At 38.2% G+C, this 17,048-nt stretch overlaps 2 protein-coding genes across 2 annotated transcripts in view; one reads left to right on the top strand and one right to left on the bottom strand.

Moving 5' to 3' along the window:
• Positions 1-7,026, top strand: part of HENMT1 (HEN methyltransferase 1) — a 25,275-nt gene extending 18,249 nt beyond the window's left edge. The window contains exons 10-11 of the transcript XR_011811108.1: positions 1,704-1,822; positions 7,007-7,026. The gene's annotated coding sequence lies outside the window, so the exon portion shown is untranslated. The remainder of the gene's footprint in view (positions 1-1,703; positions 1,823-7,006) is intronic.
• EEIG2 (EEIG family member 2) overlaps positions 1-17,048 on the bottom strand; it is a 22,248-nt gene extending 5,200 nt beyond the window's left edge. Inside the window, exons 1-6 of the mRNA XM_027463684.3 lie at positions 16,713-17,048; positions 5,533-5,653; positions 4,880-4,909; positions 4,296-4,412; positions 3,493-3,539; positions 6-109 (exon numbers count right to left, since the gene is read on the bottom strand). Coding sequence (XP_027319485.1) covers positions 6-109; positions 3,493-3,539; positions 4,296-4,412; positions 4,880-4,909; positions 5,533-5,653; positions 16,713-16,954 — 661 coding nt within the window. The 5' untranslated portion in view covers positions 16,955-17,048. The remainder of the gene's footprint in view (positions 1-5; positions 110-3,492; positions 3,540-4,295; positions 4,413-4,879; positions 4,910-5,532; positions 5,654-16,712) is intronic.

Here is a 17,048-nt window from a genome sequence, read left to right as displayed (position 1 = left end):
TATACCTCCGATACCCAGATGTACTATTAAGTTTTCTCTGCCTTTCCTGTCTTCATGCAAAGATTCTGATTCTCCAGCAATTGCTATAGACGTTGCTGTGGAAGGAGGCCTGTAAGAGAAAAAGGTGGTTAGAATTTGCTCTGGTTTTGCTGATTCCTCCAAACTGATCAGCTTTTTTTTTTTTTTTTCTCAAGTAAATAGACGTAATTTGTACTGTGCTTCAAGTTAGTCATTTCATAACCTTTTTCTGAGAACATGCTGTCTAGCCCCCTTTAAAAAAAAAAAAAAAGCTTTAGCTATTGAGCTTCATGACATTTTATAGAATCCCTCTGCTCGCTCAGTCCTTCAGGCTTCTGGGGGTCTGTGGAAGAGTTTTATTGATAAGCCTTTGATAATTGGTAGTGATGTGTTAATTTTGAAGTTTGTTTTTTTTTCCAAGTGTGAATTGCAGGATCATTTGTGTGTAAAGAACGTGTGTACCTCAATACTTTCTGGAATACATGACAAGATGGTAAATTTAAAAAAAAAGCAACTAAACATACAACTACAGTTCTCCTACTTGGCTTGTGCACTGTGATGTACTCCTGGCTGATTAATCCCTGTTGCAGTATACAAGCAGACTCTGGGCTGACAGCCCTCCCCTCCTAGCAGAGGGGCCTCTGTTACTATCTCCATGTGTTCCCCTCTAACTTCCACCTCCAGTGAATTAAAAAGAAAAAAAAAAAATCACATACCACATAATTTAAATTTGGCTCACTACTAAAAAGCTTTTCATACAGTGTAAGTGCTTGTTTCAATTTATACCAACACCCAAAGAGGTATTTTATTAAAAAGAATAAGGCTTTCAAGTTTGTGTTTTGGGAAAAGTAACCCGCACTTGCAAGTAGCCAAATAAAACTAAAATGCATTTCAAGACATTGCCTATGTTTTTTTAATGCTTTGTTATTTTGACCTTGAGATCCAGACTCTTGGTCTGCATACAAATGGATATTTGTTGACATTTTTACATTGGATAGTCCATAAATTAGCTGCTGTCTTTCTATACAGTAGTATGTCTCCTCTTATGTTAAGTTTGAAATTAAGAGAGAAAGACAGAAAAAGCCCTTCTGGAAATAAAAAGCTTTTGTGACTTAAAAGCCTAATATACCTTTGAAAGCAAGAGTTGAATGCTTTAAGGGATGTCACCCCAGATCAAATGGCAAGCCTTCTTGACTGCTTCATAAAATATGTAGCTGCTTCCAGATCGTGCAACTGTTTTAAGGCTTATTTTTCCTTCTACAAAGAACATCTGTGTTGGATAAATTATTTGTTCTGTTTGTGTTGAAAGTTTGTGCTCTGGGAAATGGTTATATCATCAGTTTGGAAGAAAATGCCAAGACTAAATAATTTCAATCAGAGTTTATCCTGGGGTTGCAGAAAACTATTTAGTTACAAAGTTCAACTATATGAGTACCTGCACAGAAATTCATTGTTTCATGAGTATACAAGACCAATTATTAGTTAATTGGCTTTGAGAAACTTGTTTATGTGTACGAGTGAGATATTTGTTAATAGGTCTCACTCAAAGTAAATGAGGAAGTACTCAAAAACCAGCAAAACAGAAAACCTTTGCCTGCTCAAACAGATTGAGATAGTACCATCTTACTAGTTGTCCAATGAGCACAGGACAAGATTTCACACTGTTCTACTCTTCTTTTTAAAAGGTTAGAAGAAGAGGGGAAAGAAACCTTTGTGGTGCAAGTGGATATCAAAGAGTTCCTACAGCAAATCATCTGAGCTTTACTGGTGCAGGCCACGTTCTCAGATCCCTTCAGAAACAGTGGTAAGGATACAGCCACAGCAGTAATCTGAAGTCTGTAGTTGGTATAGAAAAGTTTTCAACTGTCCTAATTACACGAGGATACATCTCAAAACTGCTGAGACGTTACTTCATATTTCTGCCTCAAAATAAGTTGGGAGTTCAGTGCTGCTTTTCTTGGAGCTGCAGCTTTTTTTTTTTTTTAAACTTAAGATTTTAGTATATATTTATTGCTACGTAATATAGCCGTATGAGACTGGTATCCCACTCTGTTTTATTATTCAGAGGGACACTGATTGCCCATATTTATCTAATAAATAAAAGATGAGTTCAAATTCAGATTATAAGAGTATTTTGAACAAAAACTAAGTCCTGCTGAAGTAAAAGTGTGTCTGTACAGAGTTAGTAACCACTAACCATATCTTTAGTAGATATTTTTGATCCAGTATAAGGTTTGGAAGCATAGATTAAAGTTGAAAACCTACGGAAAAAGATCAAACTGACGTAAGGGTGAAGCTAGCAATTTTTTCCAGATTGCTTTTCTTTTCCCTAAGCTGAGCTTTTTATGTTATATATAATACTTCAAACTGTCTTAGATTGTTTTTGAAAGTGTTAGTAAGAGAACAAGCATATTGTCTCAGAACTGTTCATAACTGAAACGTCCTGTTTCTGTCAGCAGCAAACAGGTACTGAGAGAATAGGGGGCACATATGGTAATTCACCTCATTATTATTCTTCCAACATCTCATCTGTAGTTTAGGTATTTTCTGAACCATGTGTGATATTTTATATTTAATAGCTCACAATTTTTAATTCAGGAATTTCTCTTAATTCTTTCTTGAACTTAGAGTTTTAGTATTCATGAAATGTAGTAGCGAGAAGTTCCACAACTTAATTGATTCCATCTCCTAGTTTCAGTATAACAACATAGCAGTCAATGAAAAGAACTGAAGAAAAATTCAAGTTAAAGTAGGACTTAAAAGATCAAATTTATTTTGAAGGAATTATTTCATTAACCCGTCCCCCAAACATCTGTAACAAGTAAAATGCAACCAAGTTGTTTTAAACCTGTTATAGACAAAATTGCCATCTACTGTTATATGAAATTAGAAAAGACTGGCATTAAACTGAAAAGCACATCAAGACAGCTTACCAGTTTTAAGAGACGGAAGATTATCAACTTCCTAAGTTAGGGAAAAGCAATGGCAGTAAGTTTCTTAGCAAGTATTGAGGAATTTTTTGACACTGCATTCATGAAAGCATTCTATATATTTTTCCAATTCTGTCCTTAGAATGAATGGCTTTCAGGTTCTTGTAAAACATCTCTTACAATACAGAAGCCACGTAGAGTCCTTCATTTCCTATTGGTCAGGATAACTCGGTCATGGCTATGTTCATGTAGGGTTGCTGTATGAGTGACTTCCCGGAAGCGTTTCTTTATTTTTATTATTATTGAAGATGTACAGGCTAGTACTTTTGCTTGAAAATATACTGACTATTTAACTGCAAGGAGAACTGTGAGACTTCTGATATTTTTACCATGTTAGCCATTATTCAGCTACTATTCTTTTTTATAAAATACTGTTGTCAGATTTGAGATATTCATGTATGCAAAATGGAATTCTAATTCTGAACATGGACTGAGGCACTTATGCATGACCAAAACACTATCCAACAGCTTTTTATAAACTTACATTTTAAAACATGGGTCTCCAGACATTAGCTGCATGTTGATCAAAACCTACACATCAAGAAAACAAAACACGGAAAAAAAATTGAATTCATCTGTGATACATGGTCATGTCACTAAGTTAGATTTGCCACAAATCTTACATTATGTAAAGTAAAAAAGCATCATATATGCAAATAAACACTTCTGAAAAAAAATACTTCTTGTTCTTAGTACACATGCAAACACTTGCAAAAAAAAAAAAAAAAAGCACATAGACTAACATTAATGCACTTAAAGGATTCTCTAAAAGATATGCAGATCAGGAAGAGTCTTAAAATTATTAATAGCTAGATAGATTTCCCGTCCCTTTTATTTTTCCCTTGAAACCAAAAGATTCATGAGCAAACAGAATTTGGTTTGAAACGCTGGATGCTGATGTGTGTTCTTTGCTTGATAATAGTGTTTAGCAAACTGCCAGCACACACGAACTGTACATGCAAACATCAGAGATAAAATAAACCCACAAAATGTGAACAATGCCATAGGACAAACTCTATTGTTGACCATACGGATTTTAATGATTCTCTGAAAGCAAAGCCAGTATTTGCACCTTTAAATATTTTCCCTCTAGAAAGAGGTTCAGCACATACATGCTGAAATACGTTTTAAATACGTAATTAATAATTACATAATAATAATTAATAATAACATTTTAATACATTTTAAATACAAAATATGTTTTAATACATTTTAAATCTCATTAATGTTTAATCATAACACTTGTTTTCTGCTTTATTAGTTTAAGTATGAGAAAAGAAAAATTACCTTGAGAATGGAGTTATCCTGTCTTGTATTTTTGGTATCATAACCTTCTAGTAAACAGCGACGAGTGGTATTTCCTGATCCAGCAAACTCTGCTAGATTTAGATCTGCAAAGCCCAGCTGTTAAGAGAAAATGACAAGTTAGTAGTAATCAGTACTAAATGCAGGCACTTGTTACATGCACAGTGTTGAGTGCCACTCAACACTAGCTTCTCTCAAATGTAAGATGATGCCCACTGAAGGAAGAGGCCCAAGGCAAAAAGCAGAAAAGAAATGCAGAGCATCAAATTCTGCGTAGCTCTATCTTCAGTTATAAATTACAGTCTCAAGTCAGGAAAAAAAATATGTATTTTTAAAAGTAAATATATGCAAAAGGATTTACTTTCATCAACCCTTTCTGTATATTAAATTGAAAGAAAAAAACATTCCAGGAGTAGAATATTGTATAATAATATTAAACTTACTAAACACAATGATCAGGAGCTCAAACAACACTGTGTCACTATAATGTACCTAATGAAATCATAGGTGTTACAGCAGTACTATTCTGCAATTGGTTTAAAAGGGCATAAATACATTAAATTTACCTTTGCATATGCCTTTCCTCCTTTTAACTCCTAGGGGAAAAAACAAACAAACATACTAGTAATTATGCAAGCCATCCATTAAAGATAGCAACTATTTTTTATTTTATTTTTTTAAGAAAAGCAAATAATAATCTTCATTTTAAAATAGCTCAGCACACATTTGCTAGGTTATACCATGGTCATTTTGAACTTCGTATTAATCAGTGCAGGCCAGCAGGAGACTGTCATCTTGTAGAAGGAGGGGACCAGGGGAGAGACGAGAGCCTGATGCCAGGCCAGCATTTGCCTCCTGTAAAGTCTAACCCCATGGGCAGGAAGTGCTTCATACAAAATTCTGATACTTAGCACAGTTCAAGGCTTCTAAGTTTACTCGTGCATACCAGCAGTACCTATCAAGGGCTAACTTTATGAAGGCCGATGAGTGATTCCCTACCTGTCCTGCTGGAATAACTTCTTTTCAATAAGAATGTAAAAACTCCTCAATTAGTCAGGATAATGTAATAAATAGGATTCCTATGTAAATGTTTTTAGAATACCTGACATGGTTGCATCTAAAATGAATTTTATGGAATTCATCATCTGACTAAAAATACAATTAAAACAAGTGATGAAAGAGCAGGGGAAGAGAGGAGGAGGGAAAAAATGCTACTTACCTTCCGTACAGACACCCTGCAGATGCAAGTATCCAGAATTCCTGTTGTGGCACTGGCACTGATTTTACACATAAATAGGAACTTTTTCTTCCAGCGGACACAGTTTGCCTGTACCACCTCCCTGCAAATAGGGAAGATAAGCTTAATACCAGTTGTACATGCGCTCAGGACAATAAAATGCAATAGGATAGCTTAAAAACAATCACTTCTGTTTGTGAAGTGGCCGCTTCAAGCAAAATCTGGTTCAAAGCCTGAATAGCCATCCTTCACTCTTCTCTTTGTGTAGCAAGACTATTAACTGCTTCATAACCTGAACACAGTATTAAACCTAGAGGGAAAAAATAAAAGAACAGCCATGTGTTTTTGCAAATGACTGAGATTGTCATTTCTCCACTCTCCTCCGGAGAGTGTGAAGTCTTTCTTCCTGAACATTAGCTCCCAGGCACTCTCTTACAAGCTGCTGAGTTTTGGAATGTGCTCAGGGATACCATCTTGGATAAATCACATTTCAATACAGGCAGAACTAGATAAATTTGAGGCCTGCACCAGTTCAGAGGAGACGATGTACAATAATCAGATACAAAGTCATGCACTCAAGGCATAGAATAATTTCAACTACATTCTGGGTATTTGTCTTTTGAGAACAAAGTAAGATGACTAATATCTGAATGACTTTGTTCATCGTAAGAGAATTACAAGCCAGCAAAATGACTTAGCTAAGAAAAAAGCAATCATTGGATGCTTTCAGCTATATTAATGTTATTATATAAGTCTCAAGTGGCACACATTTTTCTATTAGGGTAACTCCAGTTGAGAACAGATAGACTCCAAAATAAACACACGCAGGGAGAATAGCTAGAAAACTTCTGTATCTTATCAAGAAAAAAAATGAATCACAGAATCACAGAATCTCTAGGTTGGAAGAGACCTCAAGATCATCGAGTCCAACCTCTGACCTAACACTAACAGTCCCGCTTTTCAGACTATCAGTCTGAAAAAGAAAAAAGAAAAAAAAAAACAAACATGGTAAGTGATTCAAACATGGTAAGCACCTGCTAACTTTTTAAGCTAAATGAGAAGTGGCTGGGGCCAAAATAAGGCATAATCAAACACATTTAAAACTGAAAATTACAAGGTCTCAAACCACAGAGCACATTTCTAGAACAGCTTTCCAATAACAGAAATAGAAGCAAAGCCGTCTTACTGTATGTAAAGAAAAGGTTAGCAAGTTTGCCAATTACATGATGTAAGGACTGTGATTCTGGGGAACCTGCCTCAGTGATCAAAAAGTTCTTTTCTAGTCCTATGTTTCTGAACACAGACCTTGGGAGCGTGGAGAATCTCTGATAATTTCTTCTACCACTCTAGTCATTCAAGCACAGTCTTCACATATTAAAGCAAATCTGTCCTTCTTTTACTTTTTTTTTTTTTCTCTAATGCACATATTCCTGTGTTTTATGTTAACTTCCTACAGCACTTGATTATTGAAGATCCAGTCTGACATCTTTAGCACAGAAGAATTCTTTGGTTCCCCATACGCTGGAGTCAGAGTTTGTCACCTACGGAGGAACAGTGAATCACACGGCTCCTATGCGCTGTGCTGGGGACACTGCCAGCTGCAGCGCTCACATCCACAATTACTTGCTAAGGTAGGAACAAACTACCCTGTCTAAAATGAGTCAGTTTAATTACCACAACAGACTAACGGATTCAAATGATGCAACACTGAGTCATGTTCAAGCATGTGACCTAAGAGGAACACGTTGTACATACCACAATCTACCTTTTATCCATTGTTTTCTCTTGTAACCTTTCCTGTGCTACGGGAGAAGAAAAAGCCAACCTGCCAGTGTGTGAGTTATTTAAATACAGAATAGAAGCAGAATTCAAAAAAGGCAAATTACAAATAGCTACTACATCCTCTATTGGAAACAGGCTCAAGCAAGAAGGAGCCAAGTCAAATACAACCTTTAAGGGATGTGTGATAATTGTTAACATTCGTTACACTTAGAAAGGTTTAACTGCTATTGTAGCACTTCAGTGACAGTTGCTCATCCCTCAGGTAAAGCAAACAGCCAGCTAGATGTCCACTGTCAGGCAGGATACAGCTGTGCACGTGTGTGGGTATCTGGGATGTGCATATTTAGGTTTCACGCACTGTGCTCTCCAGACAACACAACTCCTGAGAATGATCTGCTTTTCTGCCGATCACAGTGGTCCAGCCTTACTTAAAGTAATTTACAAATGAAACCTCTAGAATTTACATGTATTGCTATTTTCTTGAACCTATTTTTTTCTGAGTAATATTTGGATGTTGTCCTAAAAATGAAAAAATTAAAGACCTTTGTTGCTTAAAAATACCACCATATCAAAAGCAGTTGTACTGTAAGCAGGAAAAAAGGCGAAAAGCCTTTTCTCTTGAGCTGCCCAGCTACAATATTTTGCTTCAAATGGAGAAGAGATATTAAGTCACTAAATTCACTGTAGTACTCCAGTCCTTCTGTGAACAGTACTATCAGTACATTCAAGAATGTAAGAAAATCACATGAAACAATACTAATGTCCTCATGCAAGCACTAGAAGCAACAGGCGTCACTGATAGTAAAAGACAATAGATGTGGTCATCTCCTTAACCCTGATGGTAATTAGCCAAACTTTTGGGAATTCGTTAGGCTAAAAAGACTGCGTGGGAAGGTGAACTTGAATGCAGGTGAACTAAGTAATATGGTTTGTCAAGACTTCTTTTACAAAAAACACGATATTTTGGCACACTGGTAGAATTCCACCCCCACGGAAACAAATGCACAGACACAAAATCCCAGAATCAGATTTTGTTTTGTTTCATCACAGACTAAGAATCTTGGTTTAAGCACAACACTGTATTTAAAAACCTCTACATTAAGAGGATAGCTGAAAATGGTGTTCCTTAAAATAAGTGATTTTTGTAACTGTCAGTTGTGCTGCACCTCAAAGAATTCCTGAAATTAAATCCTAGCGGAAGTATCTATTTAATACTGTAAGACATAAAATTGTACAAACTTGTATTGAGCTTGCAAGAACTCTTGCCAATCCTTTGACCTGACCTCCTCCTCCATTCTACCTCTAGTCTCAGATCAAGGCATGTCAGCTGTGGCCACAGGGAACCTGCATTTATACATTACTATGCATCCAATAATATCTGAAGAAAAAAAATCTGATGTCTTTTTTTGTAAATAGAAGAAATGCAGACTTTTGCTGAGTCTCTCACTGTCACCCAGAAAGGTCAGAAAATGACTTCCCCTAGTATCTGCTCATCATACAAGTAAGGACATGGTCATCATTGTCATTTCAAGATATTTGAAAGATTTATCTACAATGTGCAGAAACAACAAAGTGAATTGTTCTTATTTAATTTCATTAAACAATTAAAAAAATCATCACATTTTAATAAAGGTATTTTTTGTGTGAATAAAAGCACCAGCAAGTTAATCCCTTTATGCTGAAAGGATATCAGTAAAATATTCAGAACATTATTATCTAAATTTCTGAGAATCTTAGTTCATGTGCAAGGCCTTCAGAAAATAAATAGTTTTATTGACTAGTTACTATGGAAATGAACCGACATAACTTCTTGGCAACCGTGCCTATGTTACAGGGCAGGCTGGAGAAAGCTTTCCGTTATGAGTCAGTTTCCTATGAGCCTCTTAGTCACTTCACCACATGCAAAGCAAAAGCAGTTGTTTTATGAATCAAAATGCATCTTGGTTACTAAGACGCATTCAAATATGTACTAGGCTGTAGTTTAAGAGCAAACACTGTTAGTAAGACCTAGCCAAGAATAACGCAAAATAGACGGATATTGTAAGATAAATTGATTCTAAACTATAGTTTAAGCTAACCATCAGTTTAACTAATTGTTTTTCTCTTCAGAGGGTCATTTTCACCTTGACTAAATTTCAAATGCCTGATTTCAGCTGTAGACAAGGCCTTTCCCCTATGTATTTTATGTGCTGTACACAATTCCCATTTAGAATAATGAACAGAAGTCTTCTATTTTCTCTTCTCATCCACAAAGGAGAAAGCTCAACACAGCAAACAACATAAGAGAAGCAACAATTCCTAATCCAATCATCATCTCAGCCTATCACTTGTTAAAGATTAGGGCTTTTTTATTTTTTAAGAAACATTTATGATCACCAAATTGTTTGTTCATTCCCACATGGATAAAGAATCTGAGTAACAGCTTGTTTCAGCAAATAGCCACAAATGCAAAAATAAATCACTTCTAAAGACCTTAAGTGTCATGTGAAAAATTCCTTCTTGCCAAACTGAAAAGCTTAAGCAGGAAAGGCCTAGAAATAAATAAGCTAAAACTCTTTAGGACATTTAGCAAAATATCATGTTCCATCAATTAGAAACTTGTTTATTCAAGTTTTTATTTTAATTATTCTAGACAGCTAGTTATAACATTTACCCATATGCAGATGATCATGTTAAACAGATTCTTTTTCTAGCACAATTACTTTAGAATTATTGGTCACCAAGGAAATAAAAAATTGGGGGCATTTGTTTTTAGTTTCAAGGTGCCATTCAGGCTTTATATTAGGTAAATTTTATATGAAACTTTCAAAATTACTTTCAGAATCAAGTAGGTAGTCTTCTTTATGTTAAGGAATGGAAGGGTTGCTTAGACATCTTACAGCTTTTGTACAAAATGTAAGTTATCTAAAACCTCGCTCTAAATACTTCGAAAAAATATCTTTTTCAGTCCACAAGGTAAATAGGGATATTATTTTTACTTATTATTACTATTTTTTAAAGCTGGTGATTTTGTGCAAATGTTTGCTTTAGACTTTCAAAAATTTTTTGAGACTGGGCATTGACAGTCCAAAGTATAGTAAATAAAATGCCTTTAGAAGAGTTCTCTCTGAATTAGTGCAACTTTTTCCAATACTACCTATGTTTTGCTTGGTTCTTTCAGGAGAAAATATATTATGCTGGATCAAGGCTGCTGCAGCTCCACATCCCAGGTCCCACCAGCAGTGAGACTGAAGACGTGTTCCCAGTACATACACGAAAACACCACAGATACACAGCCAGCCACAAATCCCAGACACAAACAGCACCAACAGCCTTGTTCCACTCCCCTCTCTGGCTGGACAGGACAGAGGCTCACTAACAAGGTCTATATATATATATACATGGACTTGATCAGCTTGATTCCTGATAGTGCTTATGTTACCATAAAAGTCAGTCAAAGAAAATCTCCAAGACTCAATTTGGAGTTTTAGAAGGCAAACATTCTTTAATTGCAGCACTGGACACACAGAGGATCATGCCACCTAGTATGCATGTCAAATTGTTCAAGCTACAAGGGTTATATACAATCAAAACATATTCATTTCATTTCCAAGAAGTAACTAACATAGCCACGCTATTTTCCAGACCTTGTTAAAGTATGTAAATATCCCTGACCTATGCACATCTGTTTCTACTGGTGGTCTTTCAGGGCCTTCATAGTCAACTTCGGCATGCATACTAGGCTTAGTCATTTACAGGTCCAAGGACATAGGCATGCCACGAGTTCCTCACCCAATCTTTTCAGATACATCCTCCCAGACTGGGTTATCATTTACACATAGAAAGTTTCCTGTTTTAATGCAGGTCTTTTAAAATGTAAATAATATCATATTTGTATATATGCACGTCTATAGAATATATATAAACATACGTTTCTTCTGCAGAATGCCAAAGCACTTACAGAAGGTCATCCCATTTTTCTGAGGCAGGAATGAAGAAGGCATTAGCCTGTAATCTTAACAGTTTTATCAGCCACAATTCCAGTGCCCTTGGTGGTTCAGGTATGTTACTGTAAGACTTGATCTCTCCTAGGCTATCTGCAGCATTAAGAAGGTATCGTTGGATACAGCTCTCACTTGTATAAAGGAACACACAGTGGCTTGGCATGCAAAAGAGGAATGCTGACATCCCGCTTGCACGATCTTCCCCCTAATTCACTTCTATTTCAAATTAGTAAAGTCTCACTGTTGAGGAAAAAATGGAGGTACCTATGCAGCTGACTCCTGGAGCAATCAAATGTCTGTTTCTAATTAGCCAACTTTCAAGCAAAACATCACATGGTTAAGATCCTTCAAAAAAAATTACTGTACAGTTCTCTCTTCTTGTTTGGTTTAGATCCATGCAGCTGTGGTGTCACACAATGGGGTTTACTCATGATTTTTCGTTTAATGTCTCTACTGTATACACAAAAATGTAAACAAGATCATGCAACAGAGAAATCCTTTACTTTCAAATTAAACTAAAAGCTTTTCCATTAATTTGATAACGGAAGTAAAAGCAAATGCAAATAGACAAATATGGAAATCACAGAGGTATTATAAAGGAAATGAAAAAGATCTATCACCAACTACGGCAGGACCAATTTTATTCAAATGCATTCTATGCATCTAATACATAACAAGTGTTGACTACATGCTGCCCATGCACATTCCAAATCCAATTTATTTCCTATATTCAGGAAGACAGGTTTACTTTAATATTCTGTTTCCTCCATGCCTGAGTCATACAAGATGCATTCCCTCCAACACAAACATTTTTTCCTAAGCACTGCAAAAACAAACAAAACCAGTCATTTACAAACAGAGCTTCAACGTTTCCTTACTGTTTCACAAATTTCAGCACGAAGCAAACCAGCGAACAGTGAGCTCTGCAGGAAGAGCTCCACTTGTTTACAGTGCACTACTCCCCAGTTATTTTGCTGTTATTGCAAGCAAAACTAACCACTGTCTTTTTCACGTTTTTACTCACAGTAACCAGGTTAAAGATTTAACTAGCAGTATTTCACATTAGGTATTCCCTATAAAATGTGTATACACTGACCGTGACATCAAAGCAGAGCTGCTCTCAGCTAATTTTTACTTATGAAAAACCGCTGGTTACAAGCAAATGCAGAGACCTAAGAGAACTGGTGAAGTGAAGGGCAAGCTGTACTAGTGAGACTGTAGCCAGCAGTTCAAAGGAAGTGTCTGTTCCCTCTGCTGAACATTTGCAAAGCTTCACTGTAGCACTGAATCCAGTTTGGGATCCTTGAGTGAAAGACACGATAAACTGAGGCAAGTCCTGGGGGTATGAGATGAGGATCTGGAGTCAGAGCAACAGGGCTGAAGCCGGAGGATAAACTGGGAAAACTGGATTTTTACAATCTCAAGAAAAGATGGAAACGGATTTAATTGCTGTCTTCAGCCATCCCTACTGAGTTAGAGAGAAGATGAAGCAAGACGTTTCTCAGTGGGGAGCAGAGAAAGGACAAGGGGCAGTAAGAGTGGTGAACCCAAGGTGCAGGTTGGTTACAAAAACTTATCTCCATTCTTGCAGGCCACATGAAGTCAACTGGACGACGCTGAGATTCCTGATCTGAGCTTAGTCCTGTTGGACTACACGATCTCTAGCAGTCCCCTCCATCCTAATTTATTCCACTAAGTAACAGAAATACTCCTTAAAATACAAAGGCAGTCAAGCATTATAGTGCTTGCAAATAGCAAGTTTACGACAGCAACATAACACAGGAAAATGTGCTCTGTGTCCTGCGCTGGGGAAAAAGTTCTCCTGCATAAACCAACGGACATGTTATGCTTTTTTTTAATAAACAAGCACTTTTAATAGATGTCTGTCATAAACCCGTTTCCAGGAACCTTTTCCTGAGAAGTTAGCTGGTGCTGTATCTCCTACCAGTATTTACAGTAAGTCGTCTCACATGGATGATGCTTCCATCTGTATTAACCAATTAATTCCATGCAAAATGTAATCAATACAAACATTTTATTCTGTGCTACTATGGACCAGAGACATCCCTCCTCAAATCTGATTTTCTTTGTAATACTACTTTGAATTCCTGCCCTTCTCTTTCAGGAACTTGATTTTTTCATCCCTCTTGTTTCCATATCGTTATTCTTCTACCTCTCCCAATGAACTCTGACAATGTTTCAGCCTTGTTTGCTGCTCCTTCAGCTCTGTCTGGCATATTCATGCCAATCCTTGCACATCATGTGACCTTCCTCAAGCACGTTCTCTAAATCTTTCATCTAAACCCATTTTATTGTACCTCTTCAGCCTTTCATTAACAGATGCGAAGAAACTACACTTAAAAAAGTATCCTGTAATTTGTGTACAGAACTACTTCTTACCTTTTTCCCCATAAGGTCCCTTCTTACCTTACCTCCACCAACAGAGAGTGACGGCCTGAAAGCTTCTCACTAACAGCCTGTTTGCAACCAAGGCAAACTTTTAAATGGATTTTCAGGAATATGAAAAGAGCAACTACAAAACTGCTAGGCAGGATTTTTTTTTCCTACCACTTTCTTGCCTCACAGCTATTGAAAACTTACTTTGTTCCATTTTCTCTATTGGCAAATCAGGTTGTAGCCGCAGAACTATTAGAAGTATCACTGCCCACTGCCAAGTCTGAGGACTGCAAACAGAATTCATACATAGTGCAAGAAGGTGAGAGTGGGATGGACAGCAGTTCCGTGTGACAGGTAGGTCATTCTAACAAGTACTGTTGTTTAAGAACAGAAAACTGTTTAAGCTCTCTTACTATCAGGAGAAGTTCTCCCTTTCAAACGCAATAGCAGCAAGAAGGGAAATGATGATTAGAAAGCAATTTGAAGAGTCCAGTGAGGCAGATGTGCTTACCAGAGTCAAAAAAGCAAATGTAGTTTTAGTCAGTTGAGAAGAAAGCAGGTAAGCATCACTAGAAATAAGAAACACCTATATCTGGAAGATAAATCAAATTCTACAGAACAAAGTTACTTATTTTTTCAGTATCTGTTAGGAATAAGAACATATTCATGCAAGTAATGCAAGAGCTCTGTGAGTGCCTCTCAGAACTCAAAAGCTTGTTGTATGCAAACTTCTCTGGAATTTGCTGGAGAATAAAATGTTTTGATGAAAAAAGCTAGTTCTCAGCCCCCTCCCCCCTCATCTCTATCAATTATGCTTGTCACACAGATACAGATCATAATCAGCTTCTTAGTTTTGGTTGTGTTGAATGCTGTATTGTAACAGAATGAAGAGAGAAGCATCAGCAGTCTAAAATACCAGAAAGCAGAACTGAGAGGCAAGTGGAACATGACCAAACTGAAGACTGCAAGCGTAAGAACACAAAAATCCATTGCTGTACTACATGCCAGGGGGTGGTGGTAGGGAAATTCAAGCAAAAAATGTAACTATCAGGCTTACAACCAGCGTAGCCTAAATGTGTACAGTACAGTGTTGAAAGCACCCTCTTAAGAAATAAGATGGTTTACTTTCCTAAAGTCTTTGAGTTCCTCATACCAACATCTTCTCTTTTGCTGGTGGTGAAATAATTCAGCCTATGAGCAGTTACCTACCCTAGGAGGCTTATCAATTATTTCTTCAGTCTATTTAGGTCAATTACAGACAGCCTATGATTCCAGTACATTTGTGTCTGCATTGTACTAGCCTTAAGGAATATGCATAGTATTCCTCCAAGTCTGTATCTTAGAACACCGTTCTCTTCTGTTCAAAATATTCACGGGTGTAATTTCTGCCCTGACGTTTTTATCAGTACTAACTGGAGAACAGTAACTTCTCCCTTAAAAGCTATAGTATACTAGACCTTGATCAGTAACAAAAATAAAGCTATTAAGGAGACATGGTCATTTTTTCATGTATTATACAATACTTTAAGATGAGTATGTATATGTTCTGAAATACAATCAAGTTTTTCAAGCTTTTTATGACACTTCAAAGAGCTCTACTTTCAGAAAATGACCACCAGTTCACACTAGAATAAACACATGCATGCAGAAGATGACAGCAATTTAAAAAAAAAGTTTGTAACTTGACAAGTTTTTAAATGATGCCATATTTGTTAACTTAATTTCATCCTTATTTATTCAGACCATTGCTGAATCACCACTGTGAAAATCCATCTGTTAATTCTTAAGCCAAGAGCAAAGGCACTCCCTAAATTGGCATTGAAGGATCACTGCAGAGGAATGCTATACCTTTCTATAAACATACCTCAACGCTTTTCAGTCCAGCAGGAATAGACCAGTTACACTCACAGGGATTTTGATACACCAGCAAGTTTCTCTGCTGTTCTTATTTTGAAACCATACCCCAAGAAAAATAGAAGGATGGTAAAGCCTGAGTCCAGGATAATATTTCAGCAGCAGCAGAACTGTGCTGTCATGCTTCCACTGACACTTCCTAGGGACACATATCATACACATTGCTCACATCAGCTAATCTGAAATCAACTTCTTTGAAAGAGACTACCCAGCAAATACACGTCAGCCTGTGAAAGTGACTCCGAAGCAGTAAGGGCTGCGTTAGAACAGTAATGGCACATCAGTGCCTGAACTCATGACTGTCATCATCTGTTACCCATGATGAAGTTGCTTGGAAGAAAAATGACAAGGAAAATGAAATGAGAACAGAACACCACGGAGCTGAAGACCCTCCAACCATACAGAGAAAAGATTAATGTTTGACTGTACATGCAAGTATATTAGAACGGTTAAATAAGGAGTTTTCATTTCTGTTTTGGTGCTCTTTATTCTCTTTAATTTCATTTGCAAAATCAAAAGCAGATATTGCAGTGAGCTCTGTAATATCAGCATCTATTTTAATAAGAAAATAACCGAATAGGCATAGATTTGTTACTAATTTCTGTCTGCTCCCGGCATTCCATGAGGCATTTTTCAGTCAGTCCTTCTAGTAACAACATTAGAGTACCACAATAAGCCGTGCAGCGTCCTCTCCCCCCAGCAGAGCCCTGTGCAGCCCAGCACACCCTTCCCTGCCCGACACCTGCACACGAAGCCCCTGGCAGGCACTGGCCCGTCACACCCAGCAGGTGCGGTCCCTGCAGCTGGCAGCCCTGCTGCTGGGGCGTGAAGAAGAAGAAAGGGCACCTGCGTGTGCGCTGCAGCGTTAAACACCAGGTCAGTGCAGCATAAAGCTCTGAACACATGCAGGAACGCAGACAGCGCTTTTCCACAATGTGCTCGGTTATTTCTCCACACAAGCCGAGGCGCAGCGAGCCCAGCAGGGCGCTGAGGCCCCAGCCCGCCCCGGCCGCCTCGCAGCGCCCCTCGCAGCGCCCCCGGCCGCCAGCGGGGCCCCGCCAGGGGAGCCGGGGCAGGGCCACCTACCGGGAGGACTCCCCGCTGAAGCTGCCGCCGTCCAGCAGCCGCACCTTGCAGAAGAGGATGCCGTTGACGAAGGGCACGGAGGAGAGCTCGTCCAGCTCCAGCTCCACGCGGAACTTGAACTTCTTCTTCTTCACCAGCATGGCGAAGGACGCGGGACGCGGAGCCCCCGCCGCCCGCCCCCACGGGCGCTCAGCGCCCCGCGGCAGCTCCGCGTTGCGCCGCCCGCCCCGCTCCGCGCCCATTCCCCGGCGGGACGGGACGGGACGGGGCTCGGCTCCGCTCCCCGCCCGCCTCAGCCCCTGGCGGCCGCTTACATGGCAGCCGGCGCCTCCCTCC

This window comes from Anas platyrhynchos, chromosome 8 (assembly GCF_047663525.1).
Source record: "Anas platyrhynchos isolate ZD024472 breed Pekin duck chromosome 8, IASCAAS_PekinDuck_T2T, whole genome shotgun sequence".
NCBI lineage: Eukaryota > Metazoa > Chordata > Aves > Anseriformes > Anatidae > Anas > Anas platyrhynchos.
Note: the sequence above shows the minus strand (reverse complement) of the source record. Positions and strands in the feature narration are given on the sequence as shown.